Source organism: Pseudonaja textilis, chromosome 2 (assembly GCF_049901715.1).
Source record: "Pseudonaja textilis isolate UNSWEBS1 chromosome 2, rPseTex1.2, whole genome shotgun sequence".
Taxonomy (NCBI): Eukaryota; Metazoa; Chordata; class Lepidosauria; order Squamata; family Elapidae; genus Pseudonaja; species Pseudonaja textilis.
This window is the reverse complement of record NC_141991.1, coordinates 166,018,181-166,040,324: the sequence shown is the minus strand read 5'-3', so window position 1 is coordinate 166,040,324 and position 22,144 is coordinate 166,018,181. Positions and strand designations below refer to the sequence as shown.

The following is a 22,144-nucleotide window of genomic DNA, read 5'->3' as shown; positions in this document are numbered from 1 at the left end:
GGTAATTTCATTTTGGCCTGCAATCATGACTCTGTTATGATTTTCAGGACTGTTTTGGGGATAAAATGAAAAGTGATGCCTTTCAGGTGCGCCACCTGGAGCTCTCAAAGGAAAGATGGAATATAATTGTGGTGCAACTTTAAACTCACTAAGATGAGTGAGTTTAAAATCTGAAGCTGCATCAGAATGGCAACTGAGGGATTTTCCTTGTTCTAAATTGTTCTTGTTTTTAAAAGATCAGACTGTAACAGTAGTTCTAAAGTATGGAATGGGAGTAAGAAGGAGAAAAAATACCTGTATACTTCACATTTGTGGTATAGAGATGGTAAGTATAGAATGGTCCAAATCATTGTGCTATCTGAGGCAAAGGAACAACTGGTGCTCAATTATAGGAGGCAACAAATGAAAGTGAAGCTGTCAAAGTAGGAGGTCAGAGTGTATTTAAGGGTCTTTTAGGGGTCTAGGAATGGTTTGCTTATTCATTTGTCTTATTTATTTATTTATTTACCAAATTTATATGGCTTCCCATTAGAGGAATGGACAGCATAGAATAATCAAATAAAAACAAAACATATATAAAATAACCATTACAAAAATATAAAAATCCATATTAAAGGTTGAAGATTACTAAGATCAAAGTATACAGGAGGGTGGGGAGAGAGAGAGAGAGAGAGAATGAGAATATACCCATCTCAGTGATGGAACCATCTTAAATACAGTTCCCTGGGCCCACCAGACCTTGGGACACAATCAGATCTTGAGAGACTTCTAAAATTTGAAAAAACATAATGTGGGGGGGTGGCGTAGAGAATGTTGCCTAAGGCAGGTTTCAGGCATTTTATTACCCAAAGTAGGCGCACTGATTAACTAGGTTGGATAATGAAACGTCTGAAAAAAAAACAACCAAAGTCAGAGAGCACCAAGGACCCTTCATTTTCAACCTTGAGCTATAAATATTCACCTTTATTAGTTAGGGCGTTATAGTTACCAGGAGTACGATTATCCATGGTCTTGCAATCCTGGCACTATCCAGAACCAGACAGTTTATTAAGCTATACATGTGCTACAATAAATGGCTCTCAGTCTGTTCCCAATGAGCAGTTATGCTCCTGTCAGGAGTGTCACAACCGATTCTGTGTCACTTTTATTATCTGAGTTGCAGTTTTGCCACCAGTTATATGAAAGGATTCTCAATAGTGGTTTTCACTAAAGGGCAGCAGAAACTCTGAGTACACTGTTGCTTTTCTGAGGGGAAAACCACAAACACTTTAATATCACACAGAACTGGAATACTTTATGAAGTGAGTTTATGAGCGTCTTTTTTTTTCTAGCCTTTAACATGACAGACCCTATTTGGAGTGACAAATAGATTATTGGAAAATGCATTGTCACTTTTATCTATTAAGTACAGTGAAAAGGAACTGTAAATCTAGCACTGCACAGCTCTTAGAGAAAACATTCAATGCCTAACTGTATAGATCAACATATAGATTATACAGATTATGAAGGAAGGAGCTGTTTATTAAAAGAACAATTGTAAGGAACTAAGCTCTTTGCTAATCATAGCAATTAACTATTACAAACCCCAAACTTTTCAAATGCTTAATAATAAGGGAACACTGAACCATATTACAGCATAGAAAAATGTCATATGATTTGTGGTCACCTCAGCATCTTTTGATAGTTATATTAAAACCAGTCGTCTCGAGGGTGTCAGATGCCATCTATACCTCATTTTATACAGATTCTCCTTATGTGTTACTGATTGAGTTAATACGAGATTTTTTTGCCATGTTTCTTCCCAGTCGTCCAGATCTATACTATAACCCCCCAAAATTTCCCAAGCTAGCATAGGTCCTTTCACAATTCTCTCAGCCATTTCATGTTCTAATAAATAATTATATAGTTTAGAGATCAACCTTTTTTCAGGACTTGAAAGTATTTTGTCTAAATGCTTATCTGTTACCTCAATTCCATATTCCTTTACGTCTTTATTATATCTCAATTTTACTTGAAAATATGACCAATTATCAATGACTATCCCTTGTGCTTCTAGTTCCTGTATCATTTTAATTCTTCCCTCTTTGTCTAATATTTGATGGTACTTAAGTTTTTTACTGATATCCATCATGTTTAAGTGGAACATTGCCTCCATCGTTGAAAACCACCTCAGAATTTTAGTATAATGATTTCTTCTAATATCAGCCCAAATTTTAATTAAAGACTTTCGGAATACATTTCTAGTAAAACATAGATTGTTTTTACTATTCCGGTTCCACAAAAATGCATGCCAACCTAACTGTAAGTCGTGACCCTCCGATTTTAAAATTCTATTGTTTCTCAGATCCAATCTTTTATCCACACTAATGCCGCCGCCGCTTTATAATAGATCTCCCAAAATATTTCCGACAGCAAACCCACGCTGTTGGAAATGCAAAGGGAAATTTGGCACCTATTTTCATTTATGGTGGACTTGCCCTTAGACAAAGAAATATTGGTTAAAAGTAAAAGAGTGGATAGAAGAAATCATAGAGCGTGGGCTGGAGTGGAAACCAGAACTGTTCCTGTTGGGAATGATCAAAGGTGATTATACTCTAAAGTAAGATATCTGACCATCCATTTATTAACAGCGGCACGGATTTCATTAGCACAATATTAAAAGAAACCAAATGTACCACCGATACATGTTGCTATTCAAAAAACGTATGAGTGTGCCCAATTGGAGAAGCTCACGCTCAAAATTAATGGGAAGGAGGATACAGATTACTACAGGATATGGGATAAATGGTATAATTGGGTAGATTACAAGAGAAAAACATGTAAATGAACCCAAGAAACAAATTATATTCAGCTGTCTATATGAAATGTATAAGAATAACAAAGGTTTTAAATCCTCTTTTCTCTTACATTATTATCATTATATATTTACTATATCTATTTATTCATTATTTATATAATATGAATGTATTATTAATTAAATAATAGTTATAAACCAACAAGAAGATTAGTAGAGTATTGTGAGTTATTTAGTGATTAAGATGTGATAGTAAATGACAATGCGATAAGTATCAGTTAGTACTGACTATTAGGACTTATCAAATTCAATATCAAATGTAAAGAGGAATGTGTTATTTACATACTATTGTTTTTGTATTTTTTAAATTTGTATGTTTTTAATTCTTGTAAATAAAGTTTACTTTAAAAAAAAAAAATAAATAGTACCAGTCATCTCTGTATTTTCCAGCTCAGATTACTTGAGGTCAGTGGCTGGATCTAAAGTTTTTAATTGGAGGAATGAGAAAATTTTCTCATTGTGAATGAGAAAATGAATGAGAAAAGCAAAACCTGGAGAATGATAAGCAAAAATGAAGAACGGATTCTTAATATGTATATAGAATATTAAGTATATTAATGGAAAAATTGACCAATTTGGGGTTTTCCCACCACCTAATCATTTAAGAGACTGGTATTCCAAGCTCTACTTCCTTTTCAAGCTTTGAGATCACCCGTAAAACTATTATTCCTTTTAGAGACAATGTATTTATAGTTATTATGTTTAAGCTGCCTACAGATAAGCAAATAAGTGGGTAGGCAGACAGATATATTTTCCTGTGTACCATTCTCACTTCCTGTTCTTTGGAAATGAGACTGATACACAGGGAAATCTGCCTGCCTGTCTACCTACTTATCTGTTACTGAACTATCTCTGATTTAATTGCATGTTATAACAACAAAAACTACCCTTAGGTATAACACATAGATCTATCCTTAAATAGTTGAAAAAATGTATTCTTTTCACTTGAGTCTCAATGCCAGATTACAAAAAAGCTTCCTTATATACATGAGGATATAAGACTTCCTTGTTCATCTCCTTTCATTTAGTACATTCTTTCTTTTTCCAATAATACTATGGGGCAGATGTAAGCTAATATAAATTATGGAGATTGGGACAACTCTGTTGCTGGTGCTATGCTATATGGGAAGACGTGAAAATAAGCAGAATGTAAAATGCTTGAAATGAGGAAAACATAAGACCTGAAATTAAAGGAAATTATCAAAATGATGATTTCCTACTTTTCCCTTGCTTTCCTTTTATGTTCTTCCCTTCAAAAAAAAAAAATTCAGTTTGACACAAAATAAATTCAGCACTTTTGGATCATCATCCATTGCTGATCATGGTCTATGATTGGACATAAAAGCAGGTCAAATAAGGTAGCCTAATTAAAAGATGAACAGCCCTTTCTTAACTCCTTTGGCATCAATCTCAGAAGGGTTGAAGGAAGCAGAGCATTATCTGTTTATTAAACTTTCTTCTTCTTCATTCGCCATGACTAGAATGAAGAAGAGATGGGGGTGGAGGAAGAATTATGATGACATGGAATGATTTTATTGTGAAACTCAACAATGAAAGAATAAAAGTATTTACTGTAGGCAAACAGTACCAAATGTTTTACTATTGTTCCTATATAAATCTCTTCCTTGGAAACCATGCATATCTTAAATCATATTGCTTTGTGATCATATGAATGATAAAGGTTTCAAAAATGCTTTATGCCGCCAGCAATAATTTATTGTCCATAATGCAGCCCATTATCATACCCTGATTTGGTACATACACATCCTCCTACAACTTTGACACAAAATGACATACTGAGTTAGTCTAAGCTGGTGGATAATTATCCTGGGAACTTTGTCTGGCTGTGCAAAAATTCAAAGCCAAGATGCCAAATCAGAAATCTCCTAGCACTATATTATATTTTTCTTTTGCCATGTAAGAGTAGAAGTGTTGCTCAATGGCTTGTTTACCAAGGTGCTTTATGTCACAGTCACTGTGGTGCAAAAAAAAAACCCCTACTCAGTATACCTTATAATAACAAGCCATCCTCAGAGCAATGGGGGGTGATTTCTACTCCCAACAATGTCTGAAACCCAATTGCCATTGCTTTGAAATGGAATGCTCTAGCAAATGTTATATTTATTTCTTATGTTACATAATTTTATAAAATAAATTTGCTTCTCCTAAAAAATAAAATAAAACCTGGAGTCCGGTCATAGTTACTTCCTTTTTTAATTGCTGCAACATGCTCAAACTGAAGAGGACAGCCCAAAAACCATACGGAAGCTGCAACTGCTCCAGAGTTCCAGTGCTCTAGCAATTGCATCATCTCTCGGTTGCTTTCCAGGTGCAATTCAAGGTATTCATTATCAGCTTTAAAGCCCTATATGGCACAAAGCCAGGTGATTTGCAGAATCACCTGGCTCTCCCTGTCCCATCCTACTAAATTAGATAGGATGGGTGTAGTCCAGGTCCCTTCCCTTGAATGTTATCAATCAATGTGACCTTGGAAGTATGCCTTCTCGCCTAACTGGGTGGCCACCCTAGTTTTTTTTAAGTACCTTCCCACCCTGAGATCTAGGAAGTACCTTCCTGCCCTTTTAGCCCTTAAGAAAGCTGTGAAGATCTTGTTCTTCCCGTAGGCAAATTAGGATAGGATAGACATTGAGTTAGGAGGCAGTTTGGTCCGGTGCCAGAGAGATGTTGTTAGTTTTTATCTTTTTTTTATTGATTGCTATAAGTTGCCTATAATCATGGTATGAGATGGCTAACCATAGAAGTCCTGCAAATAAATTAAATATAAATAAATAATGTTTTCTAGTCTTGTTTGTATAGCTTCCACAAATATAATATTATTTCTATTCCCCATAAATATTTTGTTCTTTAAGGATGTGATCACTTGGGTAGGTTGCATTCACTGAAGAGAATTATTGGTCTTTTTAAATAAACCATACAGTTTCTTACTAAAACCAGAGAATGGACTATTTGCAACAAAACTATTTACGTTCACTGAGGAAATTAAACAAAACAAACTCCATAACCACCACCACCAGTTAGATTACTCTGAAATATTCCAAACCCTGCACATATATGATCTAGGTAATTTTAACAATTGTTCTGTGAAATAGGTTTAATACACAAGCATATGTTGCTGGGAGAAAATGAGTTTTAGCCAGGTACAATACCCTCATTGTACTACAGTGTAAACTGGAGTTTGAATGAAATATGGTAGATGACTAGCTCCTTCTCCATAGAAGGTGACTGAATGTGATTGACATGCACCTAGTCCTAACCCTATAAAACATGAAGTGACATTCTTCAAGGGGACCCTGCTTCCGTGTTAAAGGTAGTTTTTCTGACTGTATGTTGATATGTACAAAGCACATCGTAATGAGCTTGGAGACGCCAAACTGGAGACATAGGCTCAAGCAAGCATCTCCTTTATAAGAATTTTTTTTCTGCATATAAGTTTTAAAAATTAAAGAGTAAGTCTTAATGCTTTTTTAAAGGGGGAAATTATGTAGAAATAGAATAGAACAGACTTCAGAAGGACCATTGCTATTGTTTGTATTCATTTTCTGGATGTCTTTACTGTTTTATTGTTTTAATTGTTCTACAGTTTTAAAACTGTAAGCTGCTCAGTATTACTAGGTTGAGCTGAGCAACTATAGAAATTGAATGACTAAATAAATAAACACATCCAATAGTACTGGAAGAAAAAGGTTGTTCTACTGCTTCTATATCCATGTTTTAGAAAATTTTATCTCTTAAATATCTTTTCCAGGAAATGGTTTTCTCATTTTATGGCTGGGAACCTAAGAGGTTTATGTGATTGCCCAACCATTTCCATACATACAGCACTAATCTCTTTTTTCCTTCTTCTCTTCTCCTACTTTATGTAACTTTTAGCTAAGTTTTTGGTTGGGATCTGAGGTAGCTCCCAACAAAATATAGTACTAGACCCTTACCACCCATGACCATACTGACCCTATATGAGATAGCATCTATTTGAACATGTATCCATATTGTTCTATGGTTTTTATAGTTTGGGGGTTTTATTGTTGCTCTGAGCTGTCCAGAGTTGTCTTAAAGAACACAGATATATTTTAAGTAAAATAAGTAATATCTACAGTTGATTAAGAAAAAGAATTCTAAACCTTTGTTTATGAAAAGCATGTCGTCCAACAAATGTCCAGCAGGGTGCATAACTTTCACTAAGTATGGTTAAACCTGGTTAGTATTTAGACAGGACACTATTAGGAAATTCCAGAGTGATAGATTAGGCTGGAAATTGAAAAACATTCCAGAAGCAGAAAATGGCTTATTTATTTCTTTAACCATATCTTTATTCTATCATACAGCTAGTCCCTGACTTACAACAGTTCATTTAGTGACCATTCAAAGTGACAACGGCACTGAAAAAAGTGACTTATAATCGTTTTTCACACTTACAACCATTGCAGCATCCCCATGGTCACATGATCAAAATCCAGACGCTTGGCAACTGACTCATATTTTTGATAGGTTGCAGTGTCCCGGGGTTATGTGATCAACTTTTGTGACCTTCTGACAAGCAAAGTTAATGAGGAAGCCAGATTCACTTAGCAGCTGTGTTACTAACTTAACAACTGCAATGTGTCAACTCATAAAACATTTTGTATACACGTTTTATAGTTGACAACAGAAAGAGTGGGGGGAGTTTCAAAGAGCAGGCGGCAGTGTGGAATTGAACGTATATTCCATTCATATTTTCTTCAAACACTGATTAGATGACTGAAGCTTCTGCTGTGCAAAAATCTAATTGGAGAGCATGATTGATGACTCTTGGCTATGGATATTTTTCATTGGATGATACACCCAGAGGGGTGGGGGGGAACAGGATCAAGGGTGACAGTGAATTATGTATCTCAGACTTGGTTACACCCAGGTAAATGCTGGACTTAGAATGTTACCTTCAAATAAACCTTTTTTAGTTTTAGGAGTGTGGCTCTAGGCTCATGATTTAATTGGAGTAACTACCGGAATCCTGACACAGTGATTCACTTAATTACTGTGGCAAGAAAGTAAAATGTGGCAAGACTCACTTAACAAATGTCTCCCTTAGCAGTAGAAATGTTGGGCTCAATTGTGGTTATAAGTCGAGGTCTACCTGTACTCCTGAAGGACTCCTGGTTTATAATATGAAATCCAGGAACTCTGCAACTTCACTATGTTGCCAAGAAAACTACTGGATTTGTCTATGAAGTCAAGACTAATTTAAAGGGAAGCTTTACATTCAGATTATGCCTACCTAGATTTTAGTGCAGGAATGTGCTAGGATTGTGATTGTAGGGCAGATCCACATTATTCGGTCATTTGATAACCAGTCTACAAACTTTAACACGTGCTAGGGAAAGCGAGTTAGGGGAAAGGATATTTTTCAAATATTGCACGTCATTCTGACACCTACAGAAATTCAATTTTATTTTTTTTACTTTATTTCATATTGTTTAGATAAAATATTTCATATTTTATTTCATATTGTTTCAGAATTGTCTGGGATTATACCGAAATGGATATTTTCTGAAAATCTCATTTCTGCTAGATTATTCAGCACATTTTTGGCAGGGCGAATATAAAGTGACTTGCCAACCAAGGGCAGTTGGAATGGACTATGGTTTTGTCGATCTGTCCTCCCCCATGCCTTCCTGAAGAGGCAAGCAAAGGTGTCAATTTCGGTGCCACTTTGTCCTCTCCAAGTGATAGCGACCGAGCTGAAGTCAGCACTGCCGAGCAAAGAAAATGCATCTGCAGGTAATTAGTAACAATCAGGGTCTGCTCAGGAAATGCTGACTATAGCAGTAATAAGCTGGGCACATGTCATTGGCTTGCAAATGGAGAGCATGCTTATGAACCGTGGCAGCAGGCAGTAAGAGCTAGGTTTTTTTTTTAACTTAATATTTAATGTTGCATAAAAACGATGGAGAGAAATCAACTAGTTTTATAATCAGATGTTCAGCCACTGGTCCATAACCACAAGCAAGTTGGTGAATGAAGCGGGCTAGAAAAGTGTCATCAAAATTTCCTTTCGCCATAATTTAGGTCTAGTTTTATGGACCTGCTGATATGAATGCCAATGTCTAAACAGTACTCTCTCTTTTTTTTCCCCCATTCAAATGATATTACCGCAGATCAGATCGGCAAATCTGCTAGGAAATGCAAAGCCCAGCCTGACACCACAGCTGCACTGAGGATCTTTTACATTATTATTTCTCAGTGCTGCTTTTCCTACTCCAGCCTGGCTTGAAAACAAGAACAATGAAACACTGTGGCCATAATTCTCTTATCTGCGTGGTTCTCAGCCTATTTTGCATTGATTAAACTATTTTATGAGTTGGCTTAAGAACTCAGGACTCACAATACCAACTAGACGTAGGTCAGTTTGTGAATGGAAGCCAAGCTCTGTCCCTAGACATTCTCATAAAAACTGCTGAAGCTTGAACTGCAGATCTCAGCCCCATCAAAAGAACCAGATTAGTTTTCTTGGCCACAATAAAACCCATTTCTCAAACTCTCTTCATCCCAGAATATGGGGGCTTTTAAGCATTTCACACATTAATATCCTGCTGGGTGTTGAATTGTGAAGAACTAAGGAATCGGGTGGTTTTATTTTCATGAAACAGAACTATTTCCTCCATTGGTCAATTACTTCTGTGGCTATTTGTATCCTTTTTTTCAAAAAAAAATGCATATGACTAAATTTGTTTTTCCCATACAAAATGAAGATGTCCTAACACATATGTTATGATGTTGAAAGATACAATATTTGTGATAGTTCAGACGATATGCTATGTTCCACATTTAATGAGGAAATGGCAATTTTCAGAATTTCAACAGGAGTTTGTGGGTGGGTGTGATTGTAATAGATTGGTTCATCAATCTTATCTGGTCTGTTCTATTTTGATAGGTTCTTTCTCTTATAATTTCCATAGCCCTGTGTTGTAAGGTATCTAAGCAGAACTAATGTTGTATCATACTTCAAGTTATATTTGCATTTAAGAACATTAAAATGCCCTGCAGAATTAAATGTTGGCCTACCTAAACTACATTTCCAACAACTTGTAAACTAAAAGTGGTCTACTGGATACTCTCTGGTAGTTTATATTCATTGCGTATTGGCGATGCAACTTCAGAGGCACCAACTCTCCAGTATCTGACAGTTACTGACCACAAAAGGCAGAATGAACTATTTTCTGTGTGTCCTGCTTTGTTTATCACTCTGCATTCTCCCTTATATTAGACTGCTAATCTTGGGTTATTAGTTTGTTTTTGTCCCAAGAATACTCAGAGATCTGCTGTATGATTCTTTTCCAAGCAGAATTAAGTGCTGAACGTTACCTGTTCCTATCATGTATTTATAAATTTATAAATTTGTAATTAAATTATAATTGTATAAATTACAAATTTCTTTTCTCTTATAGATATAAACCTCCTTCATTTATCATTGCTCAGATTAGATTCTCATTCTCAGGAATGCTCATATGCAGATGCAAACATTTTACCTCCAGCATAAAAGTTTTTATTCCGATATGCAAGCATAATGTTCAGATTTGATCTAGAAGGATACCACATATTTAGGAGAAAAGACTTCAACCATCATGATAGATTTGCCCTTGCTGTGGGTTTTTAATTGGGATTGGGTAGCCATCTGCCAGGAATAATTAAATCTACTCCTTTACTAAGCAGCGGGTTCGACTAGATGATTTGTAAATTCTCTTCGCATGTTCTTTGATTCTATTGTACGAACTAATTTTAAAAACTCTTTTTTCTTTCAAATGAAAAAGAACATTGAGAAATTGAGAATTAGTATGATATGGTGATAAACTGGGAATTCACCACTTCAAAGTCCATGTCAGTCAGGAACTTAAGTTCACCAAATCAACATATGTCACTGATTCAGATCGAGATGAAGGTCATCATTTCTATAAAATGATTAAAAGTGAAACAGCTTTGTTCTCTTTTATGTCTAATTTTGCCTTCACTTTGTTCTTTAATCAGAAGATGGATTGCAAGTAGTGACACCAATTTATCAGTTCTTTAATACCAATAGATGAAATGATCTTAGGCAAGCTAGTATTTATTAAGACTAATACTGCTCCAATTCTCCTGAGTCCCTTAACCCCATTCAAATTTTCCTGGGAGTTACAACAAAATAAACATGAATAGGATGAAATATAAGCCAATAATAACACAGTTAAAATAGTTATTTAAATGAATTTAAACTTAAACAATTATTGTTCCCTTATTAGTTTTCCAAGCTGAATGTTCCCCATCAGAATGAAAAGTTTTTAATGTTACTAATATTGTAATGGAGATGAAAAGAATATTTGTATATGAGTGTGGGTATATGTTTGTGTGCATACTTGCCTGTGCTATGGGGAGGTAAGGACTTGTTTTCAACTCACCAGACTTACATACATGCCTCAATAAATCATATGCAAATTAGCGTTGACAGTTTTTTATTTCCCTTTGGAAGAGGTGGCAACCTTAATTTACTTGCCATTTTGATGAGGTTTTTTTAAAAAATTATCTATGGTATTTTTAAGGTGGAGTACTTAAAACCAAGTAATAATTCAGCATATTGAATATTAATTTGAATTAATATTATTCAGTATAACTATGATTTTCACTGATGTTACCTATAAAATTATGAGCTTGGTTACATTAAATATTTTTTCTCTATTATTTATTATTAGAGCAACTATGTCTCTTTCCTGGGAAAAGCATATATGGGTTATTAAATGCCCAAGATAAATTTATACATTCATGAATTAAAATATCTTTGCGTATTTTGATGCAAAATTGCCTGTGGCTTTCAAGAAAGTACATACTATTAAGAAAGCAAATATTATTATCTGGAGAATCAAATTCTATGTTCATATTAATGCTACCTATTCTCTTTTTTGTTTATTTGAAGCAGGAGGAAAGAAGGATGCAGTATTACTAAAATCCAGGATTTATTATAAAGGATCTACAAAGAGAGTAAAATATATGATATCAGAAATATGTTAAGAGCAGTTAAGACATGGATTGATGAATGCATGCTATGAAAGAGGGGGGAAAAACCCTAAATAAAAAGAGAAAGGTTTGCTTGACCTCTAGTTGATGAGAGCATTAGTGAACAATTTAGTGCATTCCAGATATTTTGGACTATAAACCCTAACAATAGACCACAGAGTCTTTTGAGGTTTATAAAAGTCATGGCCCAAACCTCTACAGAGACACATTAAGTTGTGTCTCTTTGACTTATAGCATCCTAATGAACATTTAAAAAGTTGTACCCCATAAGCCTTTTTTTTTTCAAAATCAGTCCTTCCTGCAATGAGTTAAACTTTAGATTAAGGACGCTTGGACAATTTTGGTTCTGAGGCATTCAGTCTGAAACAGCAGCCCAGAAAGAGTTCAGAGAGAAAGAAAGATTTCCTCCAGAAACCTTAAATATCACTTTAATAGCATTCTAAAGTACCAAAGCATTCAAACATCATGTTAATATGTATTTTAAGCTTAAAAGATATGTATAGCCTAAGCCACTCAGAAACCTAGAAACCAATTAAATACTTAGTAGGTTACTATAAATATTTAGTAATATAGCTTACTAGATCATATGTGAAAACTATTTCAACTGTTAAAATATTAATCCTGTATTTACTTTCCAGATTATCAACTAATATATAAATCAAGTGTGGAAGCATGGGATCACTTAGTACAAGGACTGTAGCTTGATCCTGCAGTGATCTTTGGATTCCTCTGTTTAGAATACCTCAGGACAGAATCCTATTAACTCTACACTGTGTTGCTTTATTAAACACAGCTGAACATGATGCATAAACATACAGTGGTACCTTGGTACTCATCGTTAATTGGTTCCAGGAGGCACAATAAGTTCCAAAAATGATGAGTACCAAATAATTTTTTCCCATAAGAAATAATGTAGTGAATCACAAGGCAGCCAACACCGACATGTTCTAGCTTGAGTACTAACCTCCAAATGTGTTCAGTACCAAATGTGGTATGTTTCAAAGCAGTTGAGTAACAAGGTACCATTGTATTAGAAGACTTCCGCAAACTATTTTTTCATCAAACACATTCATCTTTCTTCTACAACTCCTGTTATCCTCCTTCAGTCTATTTGGCTTCCTGATTTCTTTCCCCCAATTATTGATCATAACATTTCAACTTTCATATGTTTATTTCTCCTCTTGTCCAGCTAGTTTGTTTCAAACTCAAAAAGCACTGACAAAAAGAGTTGAAAATCCTTCTGACCATCCAGCTGCCTCTGATTGATAGCACAGGCAGCTACAATGCTGAAATCAACTGATACTTTATGATAGACAAGGGATGAAGGTAAACCTTGCCAAGGACTTCTATCAACAATATCATAGCATGCCTTAATGAGTTATAATACAATATAAGAATAATCCAATTTAGGTTTAATATGCCCCGTTTAGGAACCTCCAAAATCAAAAAAATGTTTTGATTGGGGCAAGAACCACAAGTGCAACAATAGAAATTAAAATCATTCTAACAAAAAAAAAACCCTACTTCTCCGTACTTGCCCTAATCTTCATGAAAGAAATAAACTATTGTATGAGTGGAAACCTCTTGATAGCAAACTTCTTCACTTCTCTCCTGGAAGGCTGGTATAATGGGGGTCCTGTGCAAAATCTCTTACAGAACAGAGCACCAATCAGGTAGTGCTTTAGATAATGTTGATGATTTAATGACTTGCTTTCCAGTAAAGTTGATCAAGGTGAGATAATATATTAGCTTCAGTGCTACTCTGATTGCTCTGTTCTGATATATTGTAAGTTTCATCCAGTTATTAAAGAACATTGGAGCAAAATCTGATGAGCAAATAGTGACTATAAAATAATGAATTCACTGAAAAGCAAAAAGGTATTGTCAAAGAATTAAAAAAAGAGGTTGAAAGAAAGCAGTGGTGTGAAGAACAGAGTTGGTTAGTTCTTGCGTTACATAAATGAATTTCGTACATAATATACTGTATTTTATTTGGATATATTTTTGGTTCCTTTTATGCATAACATGATATTTTTATTCTTATGTGTTCACAATATTTATAAACCATGAAAATTATGAGGACTTAAACCTTCTGTTCATTTCTTTTCAATTCATTCTGATCTAACACGAATGTGTCATGTATCCACTTGTCTGCAATGCATACAGTTACCACTAGTCTCCACTTCTACGTATTTAAATTCAACCCTTTTCATCACAAAAGGATTTCAACAATTCAATATTCTTTTAATTATAAACACATTCAGATCACAACAAATGCAAGCTAAGGACTATATCTCCAAGCCTGTCCACAGAGCTATTTCTAGCTCATTATCAGACTTGGACAGATATTCTGTTCCCTTCCCCCAACATTCACCCCTTTGGTCATCATTTGTCATGCAGTGAAATAACCTGCATAAAACATAGCTAATTAAATCTTCTTTATCTTCTACTTCAGATCCAGGTATATGACATAAAAGCAAGTAAAATCTTCATTGCTCATGTTGGGTAGAATATTGTACAAATTGGGTGAGAGGCAGAAGGGAAAGACAGAGGTAAATTTTGTTCTGCTATGAAATCATGTAAGTCATATATTTATATCAGCTGCAAGCCTGAATTTTTGAATTGGAAAAATACCTTTTAATGAGTTGAGTTCCATTAGCCAGAGTTAATACAAATTAAATTATTTGTTGACTCACTGGAATGTTTTGTGGAATCTGTCTAGAATTTCTCTTGTCTCCTTTTACATTTAATTTAAATTTGGAACTTCTGACCTGTTTGATTCAAAAGCTGAAGGGTATCTCGAGCATACATTGTTTTTATATGCTGTTATATTATTTTAAAAGAAATTATCTATCAAAATTGATGGATGTAGTACATTTTGGTAAGTTATCGATGTATTCAATTAAGTGGAATAATTCTATTATATGTCCAATAGGATCTAATGTACCTGTTGTAAGATTGGGACCTTATATAAAGTTTGAATTCTTTTTAGAATCTTGGAATTATTGTTTTTAGGAAGATCTCCAGGTCAGTAAAGATATGTATTTCAAAATGTTCACCACAAATTATTATTGATATTAACAAATGATTAAATGTTTTTATGGGAAAAAATAAAGAATGATTAAATGAATATCTATTTTTAGAGATATGTGGATATTAAATCTGTTTTTGGTATTTTAAGGATATGAAAACGTTTATATTGATCTGACAAGTTTCCCAATTTTCTTTATCAAAATAACAACTTTCTTATAGAGAAGGGAGATTTGATTTTCAGATGTAGACCTTTATCACTGACATATATTTTCATATCTAACTGAATAAACGATTCATTTCAAAAGCCTTTATGGACACATCTTTATTATTATTTGTTCCCCTTGGTATCTTGGCAGGGGTTTGGATCTATTTTTATTATATGTCTCTATCTAGGAAAGGAAATATTTGCCATTAAAGACTGCAAGATATATTTAGAATATGTTGAGAAATTTTTTTTTATTTCTAGTCTTGTAATTGATATCTAGGATCGAGTGTTGTAGCCAAGACAGGGTATTTATACCTTAGCTAAACTTATTCTCTAACAATCTTATAAAGCATTTGCAATATTGCAGGCAGAACTTGAAAACTGATTAATGGAAATATATCCAATTAAAATGTTTTGATTAACTGATTAATTGAATGCATTAGCAGCATCTGAAACTCCTAAATAATTATTATGATTGGTCACCCTTATTACATTCTTAGTATTTATTAGCTTGATAATATTAAAAATTTTAATTAAGCATTAAATTATATTATTGTTATCATTGAAGGAATATGTAAGATTCTAAAGCTATTATTATTTTAACTGACAGGATTATTATAACAAAGAAAGAAAACTGAGATGTAATACTTTATGTAAATCAATTATGTTAGTTTTAAACAATGTATTTTTCTGTCTGTATACCCCTTGATCTTCAGATATATTTGTAGAGTAGTAAACATTAAGAAATTTAATAAAGAATAGATGCCAACATTTGAAATTTAAATAGTGGAAAGGACTTTAATACACATTTTGAGCCTGTCCCATTGATGTTCCATTTTGGTTTAATGTAATTCAGTTTCTCAATTCAATATTGAGAAGACAAAAGAAAACATAAAGAAGCTAATGCAATGTTGAACTATATACCAGAAATTTGTAATTTAACGATGTATGAAGAATCTAGATTTCTATTGGATTGCAATTAAAATCATTTTCCTTATCATAATGACTCTGTTAAACTAGATTTTAAATCTCATATATTGATCTGTGTTTACTTTCTGACAATTGATTTCATATCAATTAAAGGAAAACCTACCAATTTTTCATTTTCTGTATAGTCAAGATATAATTTGTTCCTTAGAAATTCAGTTCATTTTCTCTTTAAATACATAATCTAATATATACTATTAATTGATATTATGTATGTATTTTTCCTTTTTGTTTTTTATATTTCAGTACCTTTTTGTTTTTGTATCTTTTTATTATATTAGGAGACATAAAATACTGCATTTACAAAATAAATGTTCAGTGTTCTGCAAACAATATAAAATAAGAAACTAATAATACAAACATTTAAAAATCAATAATTAAAAAGTAAAAATACAATTTATCAAATACAGTAGGAGCTAAAAATGCTACTGCAAATTAGAATAAACAACTAAGAAAAATTATTAAACCAAAAAAACAATCCTCAGTAACACTTGCTGTATTGATAAACAATCTTCCCCTTCCTGAGTGGAAGATTGAATAGAATAGGCACAGTGCAGAAAATTGTGGGGTATATGTTTGTTTGTTTTAAACAAGATGGCATGAAACTCAGTTATATCCATTGGACAAATTTAGTTCTAAGTCTCTTGCACAGAATTTGTATACAATCCATCCAGTGTACTAAAATAGGAAGCTACAGAAAAAGGTCACTCCTGTTCAGCAAAGATAGAAAACTGCATTGGATCAATTCACATGCTGTCTTCCAGGCAGGCAAAATGACCTCTACAGACAGGCAAGGACATATATATCCCTATGTTTCTTCCCACAGTGCTGCAGCCACTAAGTTCAAGCCAGAGGAGCTGGCTTCATTCTTCCCTCATTCCTAGTGGGTAAGGATGAAATGGAGCTTCAGACAGCCTCTGTTCAAACAGACCAGTAAAGTCTTCATTCGACAAGTCCCTTGTTGCTCAAGAAAGAAAGAATATAGCAATACAGTCACCGCTCCACAAAATAATTGCAGTAAGGAGTCATCAAAAGCGGTGGGGTTTTCCTTTGGATATCTCATTGGTCCCTTGCACCTCTTCCATTCAGATAGAATTTTTACAGGTAGGGACATGTTTCTTTCATTCTTTCTGGTGGGTCAAACCACAAAGAAGTCAGTGCTTCAATTTGGTCTTGCTAGGCTTTTTGAGAACTTTGTTTCTTAATAAGTTGCTTTCACAATTAAAGGCATAATTTCTGATGCCTTGATAAGCTTTGGCCTGCATACGGTCTCTAGAGCATTAATTGTTCATCTCTATTGCAATTACAACAAAGTTATTTTTGTTGCTATGGTGTATCTCACAAATACAAAGCAAGTATTCATAGAAATAATAGAACATCTATTCAGAATACAAACTACAGAGGTCTCTGAATGCCTTCAGTATATGGGTTTCATCTTACTTTTTAAAAACTAGCATTTGTTAAATTCATATCGCAAACTTTATGCACTATACCATCACAAGCATCAGTTTTGACATACATTCTTTCCCAAATAGCTAGGTTTCTTACCTGTCACAATAGGATATGATTGTGGTCCTGGGACACTGGCACCTATATCTGTTGATGTAGGGCTTGTTAAATTGGCCTTCATTTCATCTAATCCACCAGCTAGTGATGTCATGGCTGAATATTCTGTTGACTGAGTTCAAAGAAAAATGAGATAATTTAGTAACATTTTTCATATATTAAATTCTAATATATGATAAAACCAAGCTAAGTGGTTCATTCCTATATTGGCAGTGAAGGCCTTGAATGGGATGATAATGGTAATAATGGTAATTTTATATCTGAAGATTGATTTTACTGTTCAGATGCAACATGAAATGAAACAGTTTCAAACTATGATGAGATGTTATGACAATATGAATCCTGCAAACTTCAGTTATTGGGTTAACTAAATAATAATAATAGTTTCTCATATTGTTTGGTGGACAAATCACCAGTACTATGTAATGTGAATCAGAAGATAATCTCAAAAAATACACCTAATAATTGGGAGGGAGGCACGGGGAATCTCTGTATCACTCCTACAAACTTGAAAGTTTTTTTTATAAAACCATGAATTATTAAGTATGACAATGATATTGTTCGTTTTGTTTAGCGGTGCACTAGAAGAAGTATGTTTTAATAGTTTTTAACTGCAATGCATCCTCTGTTGGGCCATCCATTATAGAATTTCCATTTAACAAGTTCCCAAAGTATTGTGAGACATGAACACTTTAATCTTAGAATATGTCATTATACTATAATGCATTAAAATAAAATTGCATTTCACAATTATAGTACATCTCACAAGTATATAAAAAGTTGATAAATGCGAAACCATTCCTTCAAATAATGAACAGGTGGTAATCTATTGCCAAGCAGAAAATTAATATTAGAACCAATAAAGAAATTATTAAGCCAACTATATACATGACTGTAACAATTATCAAGCAAGATGCAGACTGCCCTGTTTACCTGACCTTTTGGTTAATGGTTTGTGTTGCATTAATTATGTTTGTCTTTGGCTATAGTTACAGTTGTTTCTTGTGATTTATTGGTTGCAGATACCATTCTGATTTTTTTTTTAGCTGTTGCTTGGGTATGTCTGTATTTTAGCAATGACCTTAAAGATGTGCCACCGCTGTATTTTTGTTTTATCTTCTCATGCAGGACAGCAGCATAAAATATTTAAATAAGTATAAAATAGCTCAGAGAAAAAGCTAACAAGCTCCTCCTGTGCAAGGCAGCATTGAAATAAACTGCCTTGGTTTAAAATGACATAGATGTGCATTCCCTTGCATGTTTCCCTGGAAATTAAACTCCCTTATTTCATAGGGACATTAAAAGAAAAATGGTGGTACATATCTACTTAGGGGTATATAGGCAGTGATGTATTATCTCTGGACTGCCCACTCTGTTCAGGAGGAAGGATACTGTAGAACAATCCCTTGTTTCATAATTCCGTGCTTTATTTTCATTGTGATTTCTTTAAAAATGCCTTAATTATTTGTAACACTTCCGTTTTTTATTCGGGGTAAATTGGAACCACCAATGTGCAGTTGCTACTTTGGCCAGACTGTTTTTAATGACCACCTATTACCCACAGAGCATAAAACAAAATGCTCTTAGCATTTCTAGGATTCTTCTCTTCAGAAATGTATTTTTAAAATAAATAAAGATAACAAGCCTGTCCATTTGTTTGTTAATAAGAATGCACGCTTTGTTTATTATTTGTGAACAGACACCACTCGGTTGCAGCTTGAAGTGAATCCTGCCTCCAGGTGATGTGGGCAATTTTGGACATGTTTTGTTTGTTTCTTTTGATGTTATGTTTTGTCTTATTCACTGAAGGCATGTCGGGTGTCCCAAATCAAAATTCTGCCCTCACACCCGCAACTGTAGCCCAACAGGGGACATAATTAGATTTTTTTTTTCTGTTTGCCAGTGACAAATAGCCTGTTGCGATCCAGCTTTTTCTATACAAGTAGTCCTCAGCTTACAATTATTCATTTGGTGACCATTCAAAGTTATAACAACACTGAAAAAAGTGATTGATGACCATTTTTCACATTTAAGAGGTGTCAAACTCACATCGTCACAGTGGCATCATATTATGTATTGGAAATTTTTCTCCTTTGCTAAACCCGGCATAGGCATGGCCAGTGCAGGACGCATCCAGCCTGCAGGCCGGGAGTTTGACAGCCCTTCACTACAGCATCTTCATGGTCATGTGATCAAAATTCAGGTGCCTGACAGCTGACATGTATTTATGAGGGTTGCACCACCCCGAGGTCATGTGATCCCCTTTTGCGACCTTCTGATAAGCAAAGTTGATTGGGAACCCAAATTAATAACTGTGTGACTAATTTAATAAACTGCAGCAATTCGCTTAACAAGAAAGGTGGCAAGAAAGGTGGGGCAAAACTCATAATAATTCTCTTGCTTAACAATGAAAAGTTTGGACTCAATTGTGGTCATAAGTTGAGGACTACCTGTTATGTGGAAAGATCAGAGAGGCAGGGTTTCTTGGGCATAAGCAAGCTGCTGGATATATTGACAATAGGCAGGGCAGAGAGAGGCAGGTCTCAGTAAAATAAATTGCACAAAAGAATACTGGGACTTGGTAAAAGTCCTTTAAGCATGTAGGTGTCAAAATGCAAACAAGAAAGAACAATATAAGACGCTCACGATAGGAAATTGGGAAGTCAGATTAAGGATTGAAATCCAACTTGAAATACAAGAGGGATAAGCATATAAAAAGCGGTTTTAAGGAGAAAACTTTTCTCTCCCATCCTTGCTTATGGAAATAGCCAGGCTGGTCTACTTTTTCTAAAGATTTGGAACAGGTCTCACAGTCACTCAACACATAAGTCATATAGCTTTGGGCTTGAGGCTGTCTATACAGAGAAATTATGAATTTATATAGATAAATTATGAATAGAGACCAATATATGTGTCCCAGGGTAATGTGGCTGTCATGATAATGATAGTGTTGATGTTAATGTTGTAAACTGTGGATCGTTGGCTCTCTAGAAGAGAAAGGAGAGAGAATAGATATATAGAGCTATAGAGAAAAAACGCATGTCCCTGAGGCAGATAAGGATATGTATACGCATTTTTAACAATTTAAAGAGAATTCTTCTAACAGCACAAGGAGCACATGCTTACATGCCCATCATGCTATTTTTTTTCTGAAGTAAGCAACTTTATACAATGCCCAGAAAAGGAGTGAGAAAGAACATAAAGAGATGAAATAAGAAAAATTATAGGAAACATAGCTAAATCTAGTTTGCACCAATGCCATTCTTATATCTCTCCACTACTACTACGTGCCTACTCCACTACTACTACTACACTATTTTTCCTTCAACTACATTCATTCACTGCCTTTTGTTCTTTGAACTCTCTTATTTTTGTGGACTTTGTCAACTCCGTTCAACCTACAGTTTCTTGGTCTTCCCCTTCCTTTGAACCCATTCAGTCTTCCTTCGAATATTTGTTTTGCCATGCTAGCCTTTTTCATTCTATCTGTAGGACTAAATCACCTAAGTGTACTTTTGCATTTAGTTCACATTTCAACCAGCACCCAATCATCCTTGATCCTCTCATTTCTTGCTTTGCCACTCACTGTTCTTAACGTTACCAATTCCTGCTGCATTTAAATTGCTTGTATGTTTTGCCTGGAATAACCAAGTCTCATTTCCACAGAACTAACTGGGCAGAAGTTTGCTCTTTCAACATTCATTTCTCCCAACAGATGGTATCTACCCACCAGTTTTCTACCAGCATTGGCATAATTTAAAAATTCTCTGTCCATTTTCCTATCTTTAATAAACATTCTACTGAGGTATGTAAACACAAATTTACTTCCTCTAGTTTTTGTCATTTATGTATAGCTCGTAATCCTTCACCCTTTCTCCCTGTTTAACATATCTAACTCTTTGATACATTAATTTTCAGATTCATACTTCACTTTGCACCATCAGTCTAACATTCCCTGCAAATTATTCAGCTTCTTAGTCAGCAATCTGCCATCATCTTTATGTGTCCTAACCAAAACACTTATTTTGCTACAAATGTTTCTTATACATTTTTCCATAAATAGATTAACAACAAGGGAACATCACATATCCTTGTCTTTCTCCCTAGCCAATGCTGAATCGTTTATTAACCATTCTATTTATTCCCATTCGTGTTTTACTTCCATCCTTCCTTTTCTATTCTACTAGCATTTGCCAATCAAATTTCAACTTCACAGCTGGGGAAAACATTCCATAATTTAAATCTATTCATTTTGGTTCTTTTGTTTAACCATCATACACCAAGTGTTCTTTTTTGCATTCATATGTTCTCAATGAGCTGTTGAAGAGCGCAAACTTGTTTGGCATAAAACTATACTGTCCTTCCCAGATTTTTCCACCTCTTGAACACTTTTAGTCAGGTTTTAGTCGAGCACGTAACCAGGCACACTAATCCCCTTGTAAATTGTGTATTCATCCTTT

At 34.4% G+C, this 22,144-nt stretch overlaps 1 protein-coding gene across 1 annotated transcript in view; it reads right to left on the bottom strand.

Annotated features, from left to right (window-relative positions):
• PAX5 (paired box 5) overlaps positions 1-22,144 on the bottom strand; it is a 234,036-nt gene that overhangs the window by 89,156 nt on the left and 122,736 nt on the right. The window contains exon 7 of the mRNA XM_087926350.1: positions 17,667-17,796. Coding sequence (XP_087782476.1) covers positions 17,667-17,796 — 130 coding nt within the window. The remainder of the gene's footprint in view (positions 1-17,666; positions 17,797-22,144) is intronic.